This window comes from Mytilus californianus, unplaced genomic scaffold (assembly GCF_021869535.1).
Source record: "Mytilus californianus isolate M0D057914Y unplaced genomic scaffold, xbMytCali1.0.p SCAF_3, whole genome shotgun sequence".
Taxonomy (NCBI): Eukaryota; Metazoa; Mollusca; class Bivalvia; order Mytilida; family Mytilidae; genus Mytilus; species Mytilus californianus.
In genome coordinates, this window is record NW_026262679.1 from 48,676,609 (window position 1) to 48,696,196 (window position 19,588).

The 19,588-nt window shown below is 31.6% G+C and overlaps 1 protein-coding gene across 1 annotated transcript in view; it reads right to left on the minus strand.

The window, feature by feature from the left end:
* The window catches only part of LOC127734753 (lon protease homolog, mitochondrial-like), a 35,134-nt gene that overhangs the window by 13,533 nt on the left and 2,013 nt on the right, over positions 1-19,588 (minus strand). Inside the window, exons 2-13 of the mRNA XM_052244758.1 lie at positions 16,646-16,734; positions 14,509-14,637; positions 13,962-14,002; positions 13,386-13,669; positions 12,866-12,927; positions 12,022-12,089; positions 11,264-11,325; positions 9,847-9,930; positions 9,056-9,187; positions 5,101-5,189; positions 3,117-3,255; positions 2,301-2,423 (exon numbers count right to left, since the gene is read on the minus strand). Coding sequence (XP_052100718.1) covers positions 2,301-2,423; positions 3,117-3,255; positions 5,101-5,189; positions 9,056-9,187; positions 9,847-9,930; positions 11,264-11,325; positions 12,022-12,089; positions 12,866-12,927; positions 13,386-13,669; positions 13,962-14,002; positions 14,509-14,637; positions 16,646-16,734 — 1,302 coding nt within the window. The remainder of the gene's footprint in view (positions 1-2,300; positions 2,424-3,116; positions 3,256-5,100; positions 5,190-9,055; positions 9,188-9,846; positions 9,931-11,263; positions 11,326-12,021; positions 12,090-12,865; positions 12,928-13,385; positions 13,670-13,961; positions 14,003-14,508; positions 14,638-16,645; positions 16,735-19,588) is intronic.

Here is a 19,588-nt window from a genome sequence, read left to right on the forward strand (position 1 = left end):
GAGAACCAGAATACTCACCTCTCTATTTAAGGCTTTAGCAATAGATCTGGCTATACTTGTTTTCCATATAGTTGGAGAACCAGAATACTCACCTCTCTATTTAAGGCTTTAGCAATAGATCTGGCTATACTTGTTTTCCATATAGTTGGAGAACCAGAATACTCACCTCTCTATTTAAGGCTTTAGCAATAGATCTGGCTATACTTGTTTTCTATATAGTTGGAGAACCAGAATACTCACCTCTCTATTTAAGGCTTTAGGTGTAATACCACCAAATCATAGTACGTCACATCCGGTTGCATACGAAAATAGGTCGAAAAAAAATATTCCCTTGAATTTGACAGTTGTAGGTAATTGATCCTACATTTCATTGCAGTAAAACATTTCTGAGTCATAAACATATATCTTGGGTATTTCAAAGCACCATTATTTCTTTATTTGGGGTTTCAATAGAATATTTTGGAAACTTGAGGTTACATGGTTACTAAAGCTTGTACACAGGTTAAAAAAGGGGGAAAATTTGATTGGTTAACTTCCAGTGATGGTTATTTTCTTATATGCAATGAAATGTTATGTGAAATTTTTTCTATAGTACTGGACAGGATAAAACTTTACTCATGCCAAGTATTTCTTTATTTGAAACAAAGATAAATTCTGCACAATTTTTTGAAAAGTGCAAATTTAACAAAGACTAATAGGGGAAAATCAATGGTGGTATTACACCTAATATGGGAAGCTGTACATGCACCTTTGACCTTGTGAGTACTCTCATGTGTTAAAATTTCTTGCTATTTAAGTGAAATATTACAAATAATGAAATATTCTGAGTGGATTGAGTCTCCAAAATACATTTTATGAGAAAATTTCCTTGAAATAGGACTTTACCATGAATATTAGTTGACAGAACAAGCCATACTTAAGAGTCTTGGGGAGCTTTTTCTCCTTATTTCTTATATTCTGCTATACTAGAAAATTTTTCCTAAGAAATACTTTAATAAATATATAGTTTTAAGTAAATGAAATTATTTTTAAAGCAGTAACAACAAATTATTCACCAAAAGAGAAGTTTTTTATGTCCCTCTCTGGAACGCGGCGTAAATTTAAGTTTTACGCAAGGACTTATTGAAACCTCCTTGGAGACAGTAAACTTTTATACGGATAGTTCAAGCAACTTGAATACTTCAATTAATCATTTATAATAACATTCCTATCATAAATGAGTGAAAGTTACCCCAAAATTTTTATTTATTGGCTTAAAAAGTAGAAATTTTGAGGAAATGAGAGGTATAAATGGACCAAAAGAGACTTTATAAGGAAGAATAAGAGGTCCATTAGTAGTATTTATCATCCTAAAGTCATCTTTTGTATCATATTCAACTGTTTGTAGGCAGATGAGATAAATATTTGATCATTTATTGGTCCACACTATATTCTATCATGATGCGGCTTGGTTTGAATTTTTCGAAGAAATTTTGCTCGAATCGCTGTAGATGTCGTCTTACATTATACTAGATTTTTCTCAAACTATTGAACTGATTATGACAAAACTTGACAGGAATGCTTGAAATAACCAGTATTACAAAGGAAAAAAGTCACATTCAGTTTATTCAACAAAAAAGTCTTCTTTAGGTGTAATACCATCAAATCATAGTACGTCACATCCGGTTGCATACGAAAATAGGTCGAAAAAAAATATTCCCTTGAATTTGACAGTTGTAGGTAATTGATCCTACATTTCATTGCAGTAAAACATTTCTGAGTCATAAACATATATCTTGGGTATTTCAAAGCACCATTATTTCTTTATTTGGGGTTTCAATAGAATATTTTGGAAACTTGAGGTTACATGGTTACTAAAGCTTGTACACAGGTTAAAAAAGGGGGAAAATTTGATTGGTTAACTTCCAGTGATGGTTATTTTCTTATATGCAATGAAATGTTATGTGAAATTTTTTCTATAGTACTGGACAGGATAAAACTTTACTCATGCCAAGTATTTCTTTATTTGAAACAAAGATAAATTCTGCACAATTTTTTGAAAAGTGCAAATTTAACAAAGACTAATAGGGGAAAATCAATGGTGGTATTACACCTTTAGCAATAGATCTGGCTATACTTGTTTTATATATAGTTGGAGAACCAGAATACTCACCTCTCTATTTAAGGCTTTAGCAATAGATCTGGCTATACTTGTTTTATATATAGTTGGAGAACCAGAATACTCACCTCTCTATTTAAGGCTTTAGCAATAGATCTGGCTATACTTGTTTTATATATAGTTGGAGAACCAGAATACTCACCTCTCTATTTAAGGCTTTAGCAATAGATCTGGCTATACTTGTTTTACCAACACCTGGTGGACCATAAAAACATAATATTTTTCCTTGTGTTGATTTTTTTAACTGGCTAACTGCTATAAATTCCTTTAAAATAGAAAAATATAGAGTAATGACATATACTTGCAAGCAATATGAAAAATTGAATACTGTTAATTCAGACATTATTAAGAGGTTTTTATTAATGCGAATAATGTGACTGGATGAGTATGGCAATAATAAAAACTCACATTCTGATATGGGTTACATATAACTGTATGCAGTAAGTTATATGCAGTATGAGATTAATCTATCATTTTTGTCCTTTCTTCAAAAATCACAATAACTGAGTACAGTTGAAGTACTTCTATAATTAAGATTCTGAGAATATTTCACAAAATTCTGTCAAGTGATACAGAAGCAGTAGCAGTTACAAAAGTGGGACAGAAGAAAGAACAGACAGATGTGCAGACTACTGGACATATGAACATCTGCATCACTTCATACCCCCCACATGAAAAAAAATCAAAGTATGTTAACAAACTGTCTTAAGATTATTGAAAAAACATAACCTACCAATGATAGTTTTTTCAACTTTGAAAATAGAATTTGAAACTTTTCATGATATCACACTATTATCAAATAGATATTTTACAGTACTTATCCAGTTATTTTTTTCAAACAAAGAACATGTATCAACAACCCAAAACAAGGTTCTTACGAAAATAGTCAGCTTTTTAATAAATATACCTTGCTTTTTATACTTTTAACCAAACAAAATCCATTGTTTTTCCTACTCACAAGAATTCTATTTTTAACATCTTCCATTCCATAATGATCTTCCTCCAACACTTCTTTGGCTTGTTCTATTTCCAAATTTTCTTCACTATATTTACCCCAGGGTAAATTGGTTAACCAATCAAGATAATTTCTTGTTACACTGAAATAAAAATGCAAGTTTTTAACATCTTATTTTCATCTACAATTAATAAGGACAAAAGTGTATTTAAAATAACAAATTTCAAGAGGATCTGATAAACAAGAGGCTCCTATAAGACTGAATCATTCATCTGTCAAAAATATAATATATTTACAGGCTGAAATTGGTCCAGTTGTATCAAAGGATAAGACTACAATGATGGGCACAAAGTTATGGCAAAAGCTTGAATGGCCAATACAACCAGGCAAGCTAAAAATGAGGTCACTATCCTGGTAACAGTAATTAATGTGTGATATTTTTACAAGCACCCCCCTCCCCTCCCCCCCCAACCCCCTCCAAAAGAAATGGTCCCCCTATTTCAGATTTTTCTGATTATTGATCTCCAAGGTTTGGATGAGTAGAAACCTTAATACAAATTTCATGCAGATCTGATAAAAATTAAGGGGCTTTCCCTACGACAAGAACTAATATGGGGTAGTGAGACAACCTCCCTCCCCAAAATGGTCCGAGATTTAAAATTTTTCTATTTATAAACTCATATGAGTTTTGATGATTGGAAACCTTTATACAAATTTTAAATATATCGGATAAAAAAAGAAAAATAGGTGTAATCAAGGCGAAGGGAATTAAAAAAATTCGTAAAGGTTTCACGGAACCCAGTGTCTCGCCTACTTTTACTGTTAATCGCAGGCTCAACAAAAATGAGGAAGTAAATCAATAAAAATATTCCTCTTGATACTATCTTTTGATTGTAAGAAGCTTCTGTCCAAGTTTGGTAAAAATCCAGGATAGTTTATGAATCTAATAAATGTTTAAAAACTTTAACTGCAGACTGAATGTAATGTTAACTGGAAGAAAACAAAATTTCCTTCTAGATACTAGCATTTGATCATAAACAAGCTTCTGTCCAATATTTGGTACAAATCCAAAATAGTATAAGAAAGTTATTAAAATTTTAAAAACTTTAACCACAGAGTGAATATGTTGTTTCCTGGCAGAAAATCTAAGTCCATTTAAAAGTAAAATACGGAAAAAATGGATTTATTTTTTTACAAAATTTCCTTCTAGATACTAGCTTTTGATCATAAACAAGCTTCTGTCCAAGTTTGGTACAAATCCAAAATAGTATAAGAAAGTTATTAAAATTTTAAAAACTTTAACCACAGAGTGAATGTGTTGTTTCCTGGCAGAAAATCTAAGTCCATTTAAAAGTAAAATAAGAAAAAATGTATTTATTTTTTTACAAAATTTACTTCTAGATACTATCTTATGATCATAAACAAGCTTCTGTCCAAGTTTGGTACAAACCCAGGACAGTTTAAGAAAGTTATTAAAATTTTAAAAACTTTAACCACAGAGTGAATGTAATATTTCCCGGCAGAAAAACTAAGTCCATTTATAAGTAAAATACAGAAAAAATGGAATTTTATTTTTACAAAATTTACTTCTGGATACTATCTTATGATCATAAACAAGCTTCTGTCCAAGTTTGGTAGAAATCCAGGATAGTTTAAGAAAGTTATTAAAATTTCAAAAACTTTAACCACAGAGTGAATATTTGTGGACGCTGCCGACGACGACGACGGAATGTAGGATCGCTATGTCTCGCTTTTTCGACTAAAGTTGAAGGCTCGACAAAAAGCATATTTTGACTAGTAGCAACATATCTTTTTTGGTTAGGATGTTGCTCATATCTAAATATAAATACCAAGATCTCAAAATGAGACTTTTCTGGCAGTTTTTTGTGGATTCTAAAATTTAAGAGTTTGAAGGCTGAAAGCAAAAAAAAAAAGATAAATTCAAAACTATAAATCTGTCAAGACTAATGTCTTATGAACATCTTACTTGAATTCTGATGAATGTTGATCCAGGAAACTAAGTTTATTAGTTTCTTCATCAATGACTTCCATCACATGTTTGGGAACTACTAAATCCTACAATATATAATAACATAATTATGCTCCTCCACTAAGAAAATACAGAATTTGTATTATCCTTATAGTTCAGTAAAAATTACTTAAAGTAAATAGTTTATCAAGTGTCATAATCTTTTAGGTCCAACTTACATCTAATAGTGATTTTTGAAAAGATAATAATTTACAGCAAATGAATTATCTTCAAGTTCAGAAATTGAGTACATAATTCTAAAGATGCAAAAACTGTCGAAATTTTAAATCAATTACTTCCTCTTGTGTTTTTAAGACAAGTACATGTATGTTTGTGCTGGTATCATTTTTTCCAATCAAAATAAAACAATTTGATGTGTTGAAAATAAAAAGTGATGCTTGAAATGAAAGGAGATGGTTTAATGCCATTGAAGTGGACACACACTGATTGATATTTGAGTCTTAGATGCATGATTTTTTTTATTAATTGTTATTGGCTTTGTAACTGCAAGTACTCTCAGATCTGTACTTAGTGTCTTTTTGTTGTGGGGATGTATAAGTACCGTGCCACGTTCACTCTGTGTTTTTGTTAAGATTCATTTCTGCTTTGTATCCATCTGATGAGGTAAGCTCTTTTCAACTGATATTTATAGTTTGTATTTATGTTGTATTGTTTCACCACTGTCCCAGGTTAGGGGGAGGGTTGGTGCCTTCAAACTAGTTTAACCCCACCACATTCTATATGTGCCTGTCCCAAGTCAGGAGCCTGTAATTGAGTGGTTGTCGTTTATTGCTGTTTCTTATATTTGTTTTTCGTTTAACGTTTTGTATAGTTTGTTCTTGTATTATGACGTTGCACCACAGATCCAGGTTAGGGGGAGGGTTTGGCGCCAGCAAACTAGTTTAACCCCGCCACATGCTGTATGTGTCTGTCCCAAGTCAGGAGCCTGTAATTCAGTGTTTGTCGTTTGTTGCTGTATAGTGTTTCCCCTATCACAGAAAAAGGGCATCTAGAGTGTGCAAAAATTTATAAAAAGGGCACCTACAGTGTATTGAAAATTAACAAAAGGGCACCTACAGTATACTGAAAACATGAAAGGCAATAAATTGTCATATTGCATTGGTAAAGTATGGACTGGCAGTTGTTGATGGAATTAGAACTCAAGATAGCAAGTGTATTGTTTCAAAATAATATTGTATATGCATCTTTAAATAAAGATGAAAATCAACATTATTCCGGATAACAGCAAGGGACCAAAGATGTATGTATATTACTAGCTATACATCTTTGTCAGACTTTGAAGGACTAATGCATAAATTTACTAGGCAGTAATAACATGATTTGACTGATGTGGCACTTAAATATGAAGATTAGGATATAAGATCTGAAAATCTAGTTCAAAATGTCACTTCAATCAGTTTCAGGGGACAGTTCTGATCAACAAAAGTTGGGCCTCTTTTTTTAAACCAGGATTCACAGTATAAATGAACTTGTAGATATTTGTAAGACTATCACACTGCATAATCATTATCCTTATAAAACGTTTAGATCGATATTTAGAATTCATTTCTATAAAGTTGGAACCAAGGATTTGTACAAATTCTTATTGGAACGATTCTAATAACTGTAAATTGTAAATTAATCGAGAATTGATCACGTTTACTTTGATTTACAAATGAAATGTAAACGGGAAGTGACAAGTAGATAATAAATTCAAAATGAATCCGGATTCATCTACGGATTGGTTTGTTTTTAAAAAAGGCAGTAAATTATAATTTTTTTTAATATGATTTGCTTAGTAAGAACTATATTTGTCTCTCCAATTTATTTTAAACTAAATTTGTTTCGTATTTTACGTTTTAGAGTCTATAAATTCATAGGAATACTTTCACGTATGCGCAGTATATCGTAAACAGTAAAAGAAGCACTTGTTTGACTCGTGACGAAACTATGACAAAAGAACTGCAAATTGTGAACGTTTTAGAAATATTGAAATTAAGTAGCGAACTGTCTGGGGGAAAACAATTTTGTTCAAATGACGAAACTACGACAAACGAACTTCAATTGTGGTCATTGGCCTTGAGAAATATTGAAATTAAAATGCCAACTGACTGATTTTACTGAGGAAAATTATTATGGTGGTCAATTATGAGGTTTATTAATAATTAACTGATTAGTGATCCATCCGATGGCGATAAGCGGATTAACTGTAATCACAACTTATAACACCTGTTGTAAATGTTAATTAGCTGAGTGTCATAAACTTGCCAGAAACATGAAGACAGGAAGAAAGGGCATTTTTTGAGACAATGGCGTCACCCAAAGAAGTGAAAAAATGGATTGGCGTCATTTATTAAGACAAAAAAAGGGCATGGCGTTATTTATATAGGGCATGGTGTCTATCCATGCTAAACATGCTTGGGGGAAACACTACTGTATATCATATTTGTTTTCTGTTCGTTATTTTGTACATAAATAAGGCCATTAGTTTTCTCGTTTGAAATGTCTTACACATGTCATTTCAGGGCCTTTTATAGCTGACTATGCGGTATGGGTTTTACTCATTGTTGAAAGCCTTAAGGTGACCTATAGCAAGGCTTCCAAAACGGTCATATATGCCGGACATTTGTATAATGTCCAGTAAACGTCCGGCTGGGCAAAGCATGAAACGGTCATCTACTTTTTAGTTTTCAAGGCTTTAAGAGACGGTCATTTTAACATAATTCGCGATCTTTTTGACCCAACGTTTTGCCTTTAAGTTTCAATAACAGCCAAACATTTCCGGTCATAAAAGTGACATGATCATTAAGTACTATCAAAACAACCCCTACTTTAATACCTTCTCATTTTAATCAAGGCTAATTAGTTGTCAAACAGCTGAAATTTACCTGTTCAGGTGACAGGTAAACTATTTTGAACCAGACATTGATCGGTCTATTCTAAGTTATTTTCTTACATTTCAGCGGTTTCCATCTAATTAATTTAGTCAAAAAGATTTAAATTATCAGAAATACGTTTACAAATATGATTTGATGAAAATATTAAAAAATTGAAAATGAAAAATCGTCACAACCACGTTGTTTGAACCTAGAGACATGTCTCTGTTTGAACTAGTACATGTGTGCGCATGTGCGCAGGTGTGAAATTTAATTATGCATCCTAATTTCTTCAAAAATGCTTAAATTGTCATTGATACCTTTATCTCACGTTAATTTCGAATATTTTCTTGAAGAAATAACGTAGAAAGAGCTACTTCAACTCATTCACGTTTTGCAAACGTACACGGAATTAACGTATCCGTCTCTGGTCCATGTTTTACCATTGTTAAAATAACATCCGGTATAAAAACGAAAGTAAAGTTTTTGACAACGTTATTTTGCACAAATAAAGAGTCTAAGGCAGATATAAGTACACTGATGTTGCACACTTCGAATGATGCACTGCCAATTTAACAGTTTACGTCAGAACTTTGAATTTGAATCAAAGAAAGTTTAATATCGTTTTTTTTAATGTCAATCATTGGGATGGCCAACTCGGCAACTGATTACCATAATTGCCTTTTGTTTATTTAGTCTTAAGGGATTAAAATCGTGATAATATATAAAATGTCCGGCTGGCTAAAAATAATTTTGGAAGCCCTGACCTATAGTTGTTAATTTCTGTGTCATTTGGTCTCTTGTGAAGAGTTGTCTCATTGGCAATCATACCACATCTTCTTATGTTTATAAACAGGTTAAACGAAAATTGATGGCACAGTATTTATTTGGCCCAATTTCTTGTTGGAACAGAAATTTCAGGAAAAAAATCTTTCAATGGGTCATGTGACATATAGTAGAAAGTTTCAATTATGTTCTATACTTAGGTACTGTTACAAAAGTGTCAATATTTATTTATTGCAGTGTTAGTTGCATACCTTTATTCTTTCTTTAAACTTTTCTTCCAGAGCATCTTTATCTTCTTTCTCAATACCTAAGTCTCTTTTTATAACCTTTAATTGTTCTCTTAAAATATATTCTCTGTGTTGTTTCTGGACTTTCTCTTCAACCTACATTATAAAATGAGGAAAATGTAAGTTCATTTTAGCATGATTTATAAAAGGTTTAATTTTTTATCTTGAAATACATCAATCAAACAATAACTATCAACATTTGATTTAAAAATGGTCCAAAGTAAGAATCATTCTTCCAGTACAAGTTTTAGGTAGAAATGGACAAAAAAGTGATATCAATTTTTGCAATTTTAGAAAATAATGCATATAAATAATGTTATCAAAATTTAAATTATATTTTTGTTATTTTTTTCAAAACTTTTCCAGTCACAAATTTTGCCAGAATTTCAGAATTTTACAGTTGCACCTTTTTTTCTTTAGATTACCATACATGAAAGGTTATATAATTATTATGAACAAGAAAAAACAGATGCTTTAAAATTTCAGATATGTTTCCCATGAAATCTTTAAGAAAAATCATGTTATAGTTAATTCACTGTTACTGGTAAATTTTAGCAATAATCAAATTAACCAATTGTATTTATATATCAAATGGTACTTTCTTGTTATTAAAAGACACTTAAATAATGCCTACTAGGACCCACATATTAGGTAATAAAGTGTTGTTGTAAAACTCAACATTTCTGTTTAAAGACTCATGTTTCATTTCAGTTATTTAAAGTTCTGAGTTTATACACTTCTTTCAATCATCTTACCTCTTTAACTATTTTTCTCTGTAGTTTACAAACATCATATTCTATTTTAAGTAGTTCATATGTAAGATATAATCTTTTTGATATCTAAAAAAAATAACACATCATCAATATTAGAGGTGTTTACTCTTACTATCTTATAAAAATTAAGAACATTACATTTTCTTTCAGATCTGAAATGATGAAAATTACTTGATCAAGGCACAATATTAATCTACTGGATTATATGATGTAGAATATTGTTAAAAAAAATCTGAAATCCTTAATTATTTTTAATAAATGTCTAATTAACCTATAGATATTTGTATTGCTGTCTCATTAAGATATGTGCCAAACATCTTCTTATATTCATATCTGCTTAAAATTCATTTTCATACATATGAAACTAAAAAACAATAAAATGCTCCGCTGGGCGCAGCTTGATACGACCGCAGAGGTCGAACCTGAACAGTTGGGGCAAGTATGGACACAACATTCAAGCTTGATACAGCTCTGAATTTGGATTGTGATTAAATATTTGACACAGCATAGGTTTCTGACACAGAATGAATGTGGTCTAAGAACTTAAAAAATTTTAATTTACCTATTCAAACCATATCATTATTATTTGCTTTTATATATAAATCAGAAATAACCAATTTAAAATGGAAAATTTTAAAGAAAAAAAAAGGAAAAAAAGGGAAAAAAAATCCTCCCCCGCCCCAATTTTTTGAACCCCTTATGATTCATCACCCCCAAACTCAATCCCAGCCTTCCCTTTGTGGTATGGTACCTTGCAGTACAATTTCAGAGAGATCCATACACTTGAACACAAGTTATTGTCTGGAAACTAGAAAAATGCTTGTTTTTTTGGCCCCAAATTCCTAAACATTTAGGGCAATTACCCCCAAACTCAAACCCAGCTTTCCCTTTGTGATATGGAACCTGTTAGTACAATTTCATAAAGATCCATACACTTACACACAAGTTATTGTCCTGAAACTAGAAAAATGCTTGTTTTTTGCCCCCTAATTCCTAAAATTTTGAGGCAATTACCTCCAAAATCAATCCCAGCCTTCCCTTTATGATATGGAACCTTGTGGTACAATGTCAGAGAAATCCATACACTTACACACAAATTATGTCTGGAAGTTACAAAAATGCTTATTTTTGGCCCCTTTTAGGCCCCTAATTCCTTAACTGTTGGTACCATAACCCCCCAAAATCAATCCCAACCTTCCTTTTGTGGTATTGAACCTTATGGTAAAATTTCATAGAGATCCATTCACTAAAACTAAAGTTAGAGTGCGAAAACCAATGTGTCTTCGGATGACGATGACAATGACGACGACGACAACAACGACGCCAACTTCATACCAATATACGACCGCAAAATTTTTTTGCGGTCGTATAAAAATGTGAAAAATATAAATCGACTTACATCTGTTTCCTCAAGAACTTTCTGTTGATCTTTTGCTTCAACTGAATTAAGTAGCTGAGCAGCTAAAATTAAAATTACACAGATTAAAAGGCACAATAATAAAGTCTTAAAAGAACAATTGTTAACTAAATATAAAAAAAAACACAATTGTATTTGTAGATTTTTTCAAAAAGATATTTTTAAATAAATTAGCAGCGTGAAAATGTTTTTGTTTTCTCTGACTTCCTAAACATTGGACTACAGAAATACACCGTAGGATACATCTGTTTACTTGTTCTTATCCTACCTCCCTTCGCAAATATCAACCTGTTCTTATCCTACCTCCATGCCCTATTATCCACCTGGTCAGTTGCTTCTTAATTCTCTCATCACAGCTTTGAGACATGAGCAGAACTAATCAATGACGGTGACATCATAATGTTTCAGGAGATGTTATCATTGATATTACAACTCAAGATGAAAAGTTATCAAGCCTAATACTGTCTAATGGAGGATATAAAAACCAGACCAAGCATGATAAACTGATTATCAGATTTTCGGTGTATAGACATTGTAAAATATTAGTCACAAGCCAGGATGTGAAGCTTTTGGCATGTGAGTGCAGCAAACAAGCTAAAATGTGCAGAAAACCAGATAACTTATTCATTTTAAAATTGAAAACCACAGAGTTTATTCAGTCCTGTACATAGATCACATGAAAAAACAGATGACCAACAAAAAAGTCTTTATCTAATACAGATAGTTACTTGGTATCTTACCTAGATCACACATAAACACAGGATCACCTGCAACTGAACCTTTATCTAAAATTGATAGTAACTGATCTCTGAAAAAGAAAAATATACAGCTGTTTAAACCCTGTGACTTTCTTCCTTTATCATCAAACAGTGAAAAGTTTTATACTCATATTTTCAAAAACTGACAGTGGTTTCAATTTTATGTATGATTAAATCCAGGAAAATCACACACAATTCATTACACAGCCTATTCATTCTCATTTTGACACCATGTCATTCTTCAAATTTTTCCCTTTGAATTTTCATCAAGGTAGCACGAGACTATCAACAATGATAGAATTTTTTAGACTTTGCCAGAATATATTTCATATCATGCCATTTTTTGTTGTATGTCCAAATCATAATAATGAAGTACGTAAATATTTCAGGACTTGTTTTCAAATCATTGGATCTAAAAATTCAATATTTGGCAATGATTACCTTAGAAAAAAAACATAAAATAGAATTTTTAAATACAACAGGAAAAGATAACTTTCAGAGGGAAAAAAATGGAGTCACCATTTTCGTTTCCTTGTTGCATAATAAAACAGTTACATATACAGTTCAACCTAAAAGAAAACTAAGTCAAGATAACCTCTCATCAAAAACTTAATTCTTCAAAAGTGTTCTTTTATTTCAGTAAAAATCGATACGGTTCATCAGAGATTAAAGATTGTCACCATAACTTTTCTTTTCCTATACTACCTCAATATTCTAATGCCATCAAATTTAGACACAGATAGTTACTCATATTGCAAGCTATCTCACAGATGTTTTCCACATTATAATATATAAAAAAACAAAGTAAAATAGTAATAACACATACCTATATAAATGATTCATCATAAGTATTTCTTGAATAGTTTTAACAATTTCTGCAGTAAGGGCCTGAAATAATGAGAAATAATATATATACATGTATGACTAACTTGAATTCACACAATCTAAAATCAATCCATTGCATCTACAATATTTCAAATGCTTTTAAAAAAAGATCTATCTTGAAAGTCACAATGCAGGAAAAAAAATGATGGATATTGAATCCCTGATATCTTTATAAATGTGTCAGTAAAAGATCTTAAAATAATGTGGAGACAAGTCATATCATTTAATACAGTGACAAAACTTTTTAAATTCTAAACTTGCACTATGGAAATGTTTCATGGGATGGGGAATTATATGCACTCTATATTGAAAAGTAGACTGTGAAGCATGTCACTCAAAATAGCTTACCTGCTATATGTAAAACTCATCTAAAAAGTATTCAGCAACACAAAAAAATGAATTCTTCAAAAGTTAGAAGAAATTCCAACAAAATACATTCTTTAACAGAAATAAGCACAAACCTTTATTTTTGTATCGCTAGTTAAAGGTAAATCTTTTATATTTTCTGTTTCCACCATCAAAACTTTTGGCATCTGTGGAGGTGTTACCACTATACCTTCCAGTAAATCATTAGACAATGGAGGGGGAGTGGGTGTGATCAGTTCAGGATTACCATTCTCATCTAAATCAGATGCTTCAATTGGCAGTATTGGAGCTGTATCATCCTTGGGATTATCAAGCAATGCATCAAGGACATTGTTTCTCCTTCGATTTTTTCTTTTACCTTTCTTTTTTGCTTCATCATCTTCAAAAGTTTATGAACTTAGTTAAATTAAAATATTTCATAATACATGTAGTTTAAAACTAAATTATGATGTACATGTATTATACTTTTCCAAAAAGTTCTACTTTACCATATAAAGCTTCAGACAAAAATTGGGACTGTACAAAGGAGATAACTGAAATGTGATGTTCAATATGTACTCAATTCCCATTATTCAATATGGTATGCTTTTTGCATCTTGAAACTGACACTGCTCAAGAACTAGCTTTTCTTTTTTTCTTCTTTGTACCTTAAAGAATATTGTCATAATTACCTGATTTCTGATCTTCAGTTAACACAGACTTAATCATAATTCTGTAAAACAAGGAAATAGTATCAATTGTGTGAAATTAAATCTTAAATTTGTAAATCATACATACATGTACATGACATAGTTTGTAATGCAAAAACCTGTGCATAAAATAATCAATCATGAATCAAACCTACCCTTGATCAAACAATTAACTGTTAATTTGCTTAGGAATATGATTATTCATATACTGTTAAAATTCAGAAATTAATGCTAAACATGCTTAATGTTGATTAAAGTACGCAGATTTGGTCCATCAACACGGCAGATTGATTATATCTTTTTTTATTTATCTTTTAGGGTGAAATAATAAACAGTATAATATTTGAAACTCTTAAATAGCAATAAATCTGGAATATGCAAAGAAATAACACAGGGTTAACATTTCACTTTTTTTTAACTGCTGCCACCAAATGAAATTAGAGCACACAGTGACACCATAAAACATGATACATGTATACAGTATTTTCAGTAACTTTTTAAACTAACTTACATTCTAATTCGATCTTACCTCCTGTAAGCCTGTACTTCCATTATCATTTTTTTATCTGCAGCTTCCAGTACTTGCATGGAAAGAATCTTCACAAATACCCCAACATTATAAACATCACTTAAACTTTCCACAACCTCTGCATTATTACTGTAAAATAAAAAAAAAAAATGTGGATAGTGTCCACATGTGGACACAGATGATGCCTCCGCTTGCTTATCATATAGTTATAAAGGGACATAACTGAAGAACGGTAAAAGTGACGCCACCGAATTTCGTACTTAAACTGTATTATGTAGTAATAAGCATTGTGTATAAGTTTCATAACATTTGGTTGAGGCAAACTAAAGTTAGAGAACGGAAACAATATTTGTACTTGATCTTAGTTTTGTGGTAATGAGTATTGTGTATAGGTTTCATAATGTTTGGTTAGGGCAAACTTAAGTTACTGAATGGAAACTAAAAATTTTGCAATTTTTCGATTTATAAAGGGGCATAAATCAATAATGGTTAAACTGACACTACCCAAATTAAACTTGATCTGTGTTTTATTAGTGGAAGGCAAAATTAAACATTGCATTGTATAAAGCATTGATTGTAGTTGATTTAACTATAATCATGAACAAAGGAAGATAACTCCAATTTTAAAAATTACTTGAATAATGACATTGATATTTTTGGAAAAAATTGAAAAAATTAGCAATTTTTCCATTTGTAAAGGGGCATAACTCTAGAACAGTAAAAGTGACGCCCCAAAAATTAAAACTTGATCTGTGTATTGTGGTAATAAGCATTGTGTATAAGTTTCATAACATTTGGATGAGGCAAACTTAAGTAAGAAAACGGAAATGAAAAATTTTGCAATTTTTCCATTTATAAAGGGGCATAACACTAGAACGGTTAAAGTGATGCCCCCAAAATTCAAACTTGATCTTTGTTTTTTGGTATTAAACATTGTGTATAAATTTGATAACATTTGGTTGAGGCAAACTTAAGAACGTACATACGTACGGACGGACAAGGGTAAAACTTAATGCCCCCTCCGCTTCGGCGGGGGCATAAAAACAATAAAATCATAAAAAATGACTCTCCTACACATGACCATTAAAATATTGTTGGAATGCTATACCAAAATAAACTAGAGGCTCCAAAAAGTCTGATGCAAAAGTATGTTGATCATTTATCAAAATTTATCTCATGAAAGACACAGAGATCAATCAGGCAAGTTTGGCTTTGACCAGTTACTAGATTTCAAAAAGAAGGTTTTACTGTTAATTCTCTATATGGTCTGTACCTTTAACCAAATAATGCAAGTGAAACAAACATGTATAAATGGTATTTGCTCTCTTATGAGGTGCTTATATACAGTAAACCTCCTTTTTGGAACTCCATTTAGAAGAAATTGAGCAAGAGGTTTATATACTTAATATAGTCAAAATAGTCTTCAATGAAAGTTGTTAACTTCACTAATTCTGTTTCTCACTTCATAAAACTTTGTTTATGACTGATATTTTTCAACCAGTCTGGAGTCGTGGCAGCTATATTCAATTTCAGACATGATCACAATTATATTTCTGATAGGAAACTTCCTATTCATCATTTCTGACACATTTGTTTTCGCCTTCTAAAGCATATTCAATTATGAGACAGAGCAAGGATATTAAATAACTACAAAGTCAACATAAAATTGCGAATGGAAATGGGGAATGTGTCTAAGATACAACAACCCGACCAAAGAGCAGAAAACAAATCTGTTTATCAAAAGATAATCCATTAGCATGATTAAGAGTACATTGTATTTCTTCCATATTTGGCTTGATCTGCTTTATTTATTTTTGATTGAAGTCATCTAAAATGACAGTTGGTAAATATAAGGACTAGAGTAATAAAAAAAATAAGAGGCTCCAATGTCCTTGTTGTATATTATGCAAGCCACAGAACATAATTCCGAAAAAGGGCCTTTACATCAGAATTTGAATATTTGTTGAATGGTTCACAATAAAACAAATTTTTATCTACTGATTGACAATAGATGACATGTGATGGCAATAGCAAATACAAATGTATTGCTTTTATTGGCCAAAATGAAATGAACGATCTTATTAAGATTTTGATAAAAGACTTCCTGAAATGTAAGGTGAATATTTCTTCGTTATACCTTTCATCTTTTTTCAAAAACACACCGGCATATGGCTGTCGCAACTCCATCTTCCGTACTAAAAGACTTATCAAATCTTTATCTGTCACCTAAAACACAAATAATGTAGAAGCTAAATATTTTTAACACAAATAATGTCTTGGCCTGCACTTTTTATATAAGTTTTCTTACCTGTTCCTTAAATTTTATTGTAACCATAAGAGGCTCCAATGTAGTTTCTTTCTTCTATGTAATTTGGTCTCTGGTGGAAAGTTGTCTCATTGGCAAACATACCACTCTTCTTTTTTTATATTAGTTATCTGACTTTCAATCATTGGTATGTGATCAGTTACTGCTGAGAAACTTTTTTCAGTTTTCTAGTCATTGTCTTACTTTCATATATAGACTCCTTGGTCTCGCTACATCATGCTCAAATCAAATGCTGGGAGTTATGGGTTTGGATCCTGGTGAAACTAGAGACCTGTTAATTTAATTGCAGTTTCTACCCTAAACACGAGGAGTATGGGCAAAGACTGGTCGCCTGAGACAGGATTCTAAATAAGCGGTTGCTCTTAATTTTACATCGGGCCAGTAGACTTTTATGGACATCTACCATGTCTACCATGTTTACCCGCCGGGGTATTTCAATTTTGGTTGTAGCTTCACTGAAAATAGGGCAAATTACATTTTCTCGACTATTGTTCTAGACAGGATGTTTTTTTTTTAACCGCTAGCTTAATACTGAATATTGTCAACTAGTAATGTGTAAAACCAAGAAAATACTACATTACCGACACAAACAATTTCGAAAATTGGCTAACTGGAGGTATAGATAAAAGCAATATCAGATCTAAGGTCATATAATGGATTTTATTGCAGTTGTGTTTACTTTTCCAAACTGGAAAATGTGTATGACCAGTCAATCAAAATTTTTAACTTTAAACTAAATAAAATGCTCCGCAGGGCGCAGCTTGATACGACCGCAGAGGTCGAACCCTGAACAGTTGGGGCAAGTATGGACACAACATTCAAGCTTGATACAGCTTTGCATTTGGATTGTGATTAAATATTTGACACAGCATAGGTTTCTGACACAGAATGAATGTGGTCTAAGAACTTAAAAATTTTAAATTGGACATTCACCTATTATGGTCCAAAATCCAAATCTAAATACATGGTTAGATTCAGCATATCAAAGAACCCCAAGAATTCAATTTTTGATGAAATCAAACAAAGTTTAATTTTGGACCCTTTTGACCTCAATGTGGACAAAGTTGATAATGGGGCCAAAAAATCAAAAATCTAAATACATGGTTAGATTCAGCATATCAAAGAACCCCATATATTCAATTTTTGTTGAAATCAAACAAAGTTTAATTTTGGACCCCGATTTGGACCAACTTGAAAACTGGGCCCATAATCAAAAATCTAAATACATGTTTAGATTCAGCATATCAAAGAACCCTAAGAATTCAATTTTTGTTAAAATCAAACTCAGTTTAATTTTGGACCCTTTGGACCTTAATGTAGACCAATTTGAAAACGGAACCCAAAATTAAGAATCTAAATACACGGTTAGATTCGGCATATCAAAGAACCCCAATAATTCAATTTTTGATGAAATCAAACAAAGTTTAATTTTGGACCCTTTGGACCTCAATGTGGACCAATTTAAAAACGGGGCCCAAAATCCAAAAACTAAATACACGGTTAGATTCAGCATATTAAAGAAACCCAAGAATTCAAGAATAAAACCCCATTGAAATTGGTCAAGAAATAAGCAATTTATACGAAGTATCTTCTTTTGCACAATACTGTGCAATTAAATATTTCTTGCTATTGCGCAATACTGTACAATTGACAATTTCTTGCTATTGCGCAATATTGTGCTATTGGATATTTCTTGCTATTGCGCAATACTGTGCAATTGAAGATTTCTTGCTATTGTGCAATACTGTGCAATTGAAAAAATATCATAAAATTATATCTCAAACGATCACCTGGTTCCCTTTTAAATTGTCTACATTTTAAATTCGTAGAGGTACAAATCGATGTTGTCCCTATAAGATTCAATCATTAATTGTATTTGTACTCTGTCGCTTCAAAACTGTTCAAACATTACGAATTTCGAAATTCAATAAAATGTCAGCGATTAAATGATTAAAATATTGATTTTTGTTCCAAGGGAAATAACTCGAAATGGTCTTGCTAAAAGATGAATTGCAGAATCGATATTAAATTACGGTGGGGCGATCTAAAATACAACGGAAAAGGGGCATGCGCCAAATGTTTTTCCTAAAAAGGGCAGGGCGTCAGGAAAGCATGACGGGCGCCATACCACGCAAGGTTGGCAAAAAAGCGGTCAATACTAGTATTGACCAGGCTGGCGGTAAATACCGGTAAATACCAGGAAATACTGGCAAATACTGGTCAATACTGGCAAATACTGGTCAATTGAAATTTTGATAAGATATTACTATTAAATACAGTCCCTACCTGGTCAACTACAGGGTAAATGGACAAATATATTCACAGGACAGAAAGTCACTTATTTACTACATTGTAAAGGACAGAAAGTCACTTATTTACTACATTGTAAAGGACAGAAAGTCATTTATTTACTACATTGTAAAGGACAAAAACTCACAATTAATTAGTTAACAAGTTTTTGAATATGTAAGGGAAAATCCTTGAAATGAATTCATTGTAATGTTTATGAGATTGATAATGAACATGGTTAAATGAAGATTTATTAAATATTAATCCTACAAAGGATATTTCTTGGTACCATGAAGCCAGTCAAGAAAAAGACTATGGCAGCTTGTTTTCTTAACAGTAATTTCATCAAATGTAATAAAACAATGTCTTGAAAATTAGTCTTTTCTTAATCAAAGAAACAGTTCTTTCAAAATTGCATTGTGACTTTCTGTCCTGTGATATTTAGCCCTACATTCAATAACTCTT